At 38.7% G+C, this 5,224-nt stretch overlaps 1 protein-coding gene across 1 annotated transcript in view; it reads right to left on the reverse strand.

Annotated features, from left to right (window-relative positions):
• Nucleotides 1–3,665: 3,665 nt before the first annotated feature.
• DYTN (dystrotelin) overlaps nt 3,666–5,224 on the reverse strand; it is a 29,306-nt gene continuing 27,747 nt past the window's right edge. The window contains exons 13-14 of the mRNA XM_019473498.1: nt 4,336–4,810; nt 3,666–3,769 (exon numbers count right to left, since the gene is read on the reverse strand). Coding sequence (XP_019329043.1) covers nt 3,666–3,769; nt 4,336–4,810 — 579 coding nt within the window. The remainder of the gene's footprint in view (nt 3,770–4,335; nt 4,811–5,224) is intronic.

Consider the following 5,224-nt stretch of genomic DNA (forward strand, 5'->3'; position numbering starts at 1 on the left):
GGTTGGACTCGATGATCTTAGAGGTCTTTTCCAACCTCAATGATTCTATGATTCTATCTGAGCAGGTACGTTTATCTTAGATGCTCTTCCACAGGGCCCTTTGGGAAGAGGCAAGCTAGTGTTTCGACTTTAGATATGTCCCGCCTATAACAACAGGATCCCCTAGGAAAGGGCTGCTGGCAGCTTTCTTCCTCCCTTCAGATAGCAACAGAAACGGTGAAATACCACTATGGGCCAAGCTGATGTCTAGCTTAAACACATTCGCAATACTTCTCTGCTTCAGCAAGCTTCTTAATTAACAGGCTGTAGCATCATTTGGCCTTTGAGGAAATGGGCAGGAAAGTACTAGTATGTGGAGGAAAGGCTGAGAAAACAGATGAATCCCCAGCATAGGTCACACTATGGAGAACATTTGGAAATTGCTGACATAAAGGAGACAATAATCTGTGTTATTAATTGTGCTGAAATAAAAAAGGGGATACAATTAATTACATGTAAACCTGCAAGTGATAAAGTTCCTAAAGGAACTCCTACCTCAGGCAATTTCTTCTCCCTGAAGATCTCGGAGCTCAATTCTATTTTATAACTTAGGTCTTGCTTGCTTTTATCCAGGTCTCAACGATTTGGCATGAAAACACAATCAAATGATGCTGACGTTTGCTATTGATTCACTCACTATAAATTGGGTCCTTCTAGGGTGGCTGCATTAAGAAAAAGCAAGTGCTATGAGTATGAGATACAAGCATATTTGCTGTACAGGAATAATTCAAAATGTCCCTGTGGTTAAAGACAGGATATTGCCTCCTACCACTCTCCCCTGTAAACTTCATGGCAGATCTTGGGGTGAGCTAGGATTATTTTTGCAGATACTGTTCCTGGCTTACTGTTTCTCAGTCTGAGTGTGTCAGAAGACAGATGGAATGAACATGTCTGACTGAGGTGGCTTCATTGTTAGCTGAAGTGAGTAACAACAAAATAAAGGCCTTGGGATTTTGTCTCTTTCATCTTATAGGGACCTGGCAGCTAAACAACTGCTGCTTAGCATGGGAAAATGCTTCCTTGAGTTTTTACATGCTGCCATGAAGTAAGAGTTCATGGTGGTTCAGGAATATCTATTTATAAGAATTTGTGCTCTAGACCTGTTCTATGTTGCATCAGACCAAACCAGTATTTGTCGGCTGTCACTGTTTCCAACCAATTTTGATTCAGATGCACCCACTCTGAAGGGGATTTAAAGCCTCTTCAGAAGCTGATGGATATCTTCCCATACTCAACAGTTACGTTCCTTGGGTTGTTTCTTGTATCTCTTGGCACTCGTATATTGCAAAAGCTACTAAGCTTCTATCTCACACTATATTCTGTTTATGTGATAATAAAGGTGTATCCACTTTCTAGTGACCTCATCATATTTGTTTTCTGGGGTCCTCCTCCCTCAATTAGTTTCTTTACTTTTCACCCTCTTCACCCTTCCTTTCCTAGAGACAAACTGCTTCTTGGCTTCCAGCTGCATACCATTATTTGTTGCTGTAATTCTTGAGTGTTTGCAGTATGTGTAATTAAGGCCTCCTGGGACCAAAACTAGCAGAAAGAACCGGGAAAGTTCATTACTATCACTACCACAGTGTAAGGTCTTTCAAGAAGGTGTCTGAGGTGCTACCAACAGAAAACAAGATTTCTAGCCATTTTAATGAGTCAGACAGTCCCTTTATCTTGGTGATTATAATTCATTCTGAAAAATACAAGACTAGAAAAATCTATGTGGAAAATTAAGCATTCTGCTGAGCAGCTTTTCTTAAGCACTACACTTTTCATTGGCCTTTTCAATCACATCAGCCTAAACCTTCTTTGATTATACATGAAACAAAGCTTCAGAATATGTAATTTACCTGACTTTTCTCCCAAGGCTTCCAAAAATACTTTGCTTTCACCCAAACCAAATTTATTTTCTTAGTAATCACAGAAAAATTCCTGTAAAAACTAGGAGTGTTTTCCCTCTTGGAAAGCTGGTATAGTTCCAGTGATTCAACTAAAATCCTTAAAAGTATGCAAATTTTCTTGAACCATAACTGGTTTTGAGCCCACATGCACATACTCATTCACTATTTTTTATGCACCTCCTGCAGAACAGTGATAGTAAGTGGCTGAATCTATAATTTTTCTTTCTGAAGTTGTACTGAATCATTTCCATTTCTCAGATCTTTAAAATACTTCTGTGCATTATCAGAAAAAAATGTTTTCCTTGTTGCTGTCATCAACAAGAGATACAGCACACTTCCAAGGAAGTAACTTGACCACGGAATCAACTAAACAGAGAGAAATGGACAATCATTTGCACTGCTGAGGAATCACACTTGGTAGATTTGCCATTAGTTCACGTTGTCGCTTAACAAATAGTTAACAATCCAAAGAAGTACAAGATCTGATAATAACATGCAAATCATTAACATGCCGTATCTTAACCCATTATCTCAACCTTCAGAACTGCTGTCACTAAAACAATATGCATTTGATGACACTGTCATCACAGACTATACCAATGTATCTCACCAGGTTGCACTGCTGTAAGAAACACATAACAAACAAGAAGCAACGAAAGGAAAGCAGTGAGCATCTACTATTTTTCTTCTAAGAATGATCTAAACTCTTTCTAAGGCCTTCACTCACCCATCATTATAAGAAATTAAGCTGGATTGCAGTATGAATGGATCAAAGCAGTATGCAATGTTTCTTTTGTGTGATATTGTCCTTTCTCTTCAAATCCCAGCCTGTTTCCCTGCTGATGCCTAATAGATGCTTTGTAATCAACTTCAGCAACTACAACCTGCTACCTACAGCCAATCATCTATCTGTTTACAAACTTCGGTGCAGCTTATGTGTTTACTTACATGCATATATATGCCTGTATGTGTGTGTACAGGCTTGATAAGTATTTTCAATACTCTGGAAGTTTTAGATAGGTTCCATCAAATACAAAGCACTAGTAACCAAGGAAAAAATTACTTTTCTCACATTTTAGATGCTGCAGGTAAAATTACATTCTTATGAACCATTCTATACTAAACATTACATTCTTTTTAACCATTCTATACTAATATATAAGTTAATCAATAATGGAAAGGCTCTTCTAAAGCAATCAAATTCCTTTAAATGTTCAGAGCACCTTTTCCTTTAAATATGAATTCAGTAGTTTGGAAAAATATGAATATGTAAATATCAAGTATTGATAAGTCTGACAGTTAAGAAGTTATTCCTTCCTTTAGTCTAAGAAACAATGATGTGATACAAAATACATCACTGAAACCAGTTGACTCAAGCCAACTGTCATATAAAAAATAAATGTACCTGAAACACAAGCCATTACTGATTACCTAGCAGTAAGAAGAGAGGACAGGGCAGGACAGTTGTGAAAGCCAGTGTAACATTAAAGAAGACATGCTGACTTTTATCAGCTGGGCCAACACCTACTGCACAGGAGCTGGAAACCACCAATAGAAAAGGAACATCATTCTCTAACACTATTTATGGTTCCTGGTGAAGTCAGCAAATGCAGAAATCTGTTATGCTGGGTTCTTACAATGCAACATCTGAGACACTTTAAAGAGTCTGATGTGGCATCCGTTACCTTCAATAGTTCTGTGAAGCTGTAAGGTGAATGGTAGTTTCCATCATTTACAAGCTGGTGAAGTTACTTGGTTGATGAGCTCAGAAAAGCATCTGCAAACATGTTCAGCTGTAGAGAAGAACTCCTGCTGCAAAGCAGACTGTTGAGCTGAAAAGTAGAACAGATTTTAAGCCTTTCAGAGCATTTGGATGCTGCCAGAGCCCTGAAAAACTGTTTATAAATCTCTAATTTAAGAGAACTCTGTAGAAACAGCAGCTTTTCCCATCACTCTCCTCATTACATCCTCATTATCAAAAGTGAGGCATCCTGAGGGTTGAACAAAGCTCTGCTGTGTAAGACCACTGATTACAAAGGGATTTTGTACCGCTGGAAGTCTGCCTGGGACTAGAGTCATAGTTACAGTATCACAGAAGTGGCAACAGAAAAGACCTCCAGTGCCCTCACCAGTATAAGTTTGCTCCTTAATTGACTGCTGAGACTGATTTCCTCTTACGTGCTTTGACTCATCCTGTTTCAAATTAGTCCAACATTAGGGGCTATATTCCACCTTACAGGAATACGTTCTACCTTACAGTATAGAGCTGGAGTACTTCTACAATAGCAAAGGCAAGATTCTGAGTTTCCTCTGAGGGTTAAATGATTATGAACAATATTATAGAGTAAACTGGATGAAAGTGAGAAGACAGTGTCAAGATAACTGGGAGAACTTATACCTGGTTGGGCTTGGAGAGACAATGCATCCTTCAGTTTCATCACCAGCTGCTGCAGTTCCACTTCCTCACTGACTTCCTTCTCATCAGGTGGTATCTGCACTGCAGCGGGGGTCAGAACTGTATTCCTCATGGTGCCACTGAGGGAGTTTTCTGTCAATTCAGACAGGTATGTTTGATTCTCTTTTGCTTTTTTATACTGTCCCATAAAAGGTCTGTCGCTCTGCAGGGACACTGACTCCAGTGGGTCTTCTGAGAACATAAAGTCCACTGCAGCGGGAACCTCAGGTGTCTGTAAAAGCTGCATTCTATTTGCAGAGTTGGGGGGATTCAAAGATCTCCAGTCTGCACGTGTTCTGGAAGTAGGCCTTATCTGGGCAGGATTTAATCCACCCTGCCTTCTCTTTTCCAGCAGGACATGTGGATTTCTTGGCATCATATTCTGACACTGTGCAAAAGGATGCTCTGATAACATTGTCTACAATAGACAAAACACAGAAACTACATTGTGAAAAATATTGATATTTTGGTTTTCTGGTAGTACTAAAATAAGTAGAAAAATAATTTTGGGTCAGAATATTTTTTTTTTTTTAATTTCTGGTGAACTAAACCAATTCTTTTCACAAATAAAATAGTTTCCTGCAATAAAATAAAACTTTGTGTTTGAGTTTGGACAAATCTATGTGGCCATTTTTTCCACAATTCCAATCTGAAGAAATTATATACTTTAATGCCATTGAAAAGTGGGAATAATAATGTTCCAAGAGTAAATCTGCAGAAAAATTGTTCTAAAAGAATTAAACTAAGGGAAAAATATATGTGTATATTTGTCGTGGTTTAATTTCAGTCGGCAACTAAGCACCACACCACTGCTCGCTCACTCCCCCCCCCC

This window comes from Aptenodytes forsteri, unplaced genomic scaffold (assembly GCF_000699145.1).
Source record: "Aptenodytes forsteri isolate BGI_AS27 unplaced genomic scaffold, ASM69914v1 Scaffold183, whole genome shotgun sequence".
Taxonomy (NCBI): domain Eukaryota; kingdom Metazoa; phylum Chordata; class Aves; order Sphenisciformes; family Spheniscidae; genus Aptenodytes; species Aptenodytes forsteri.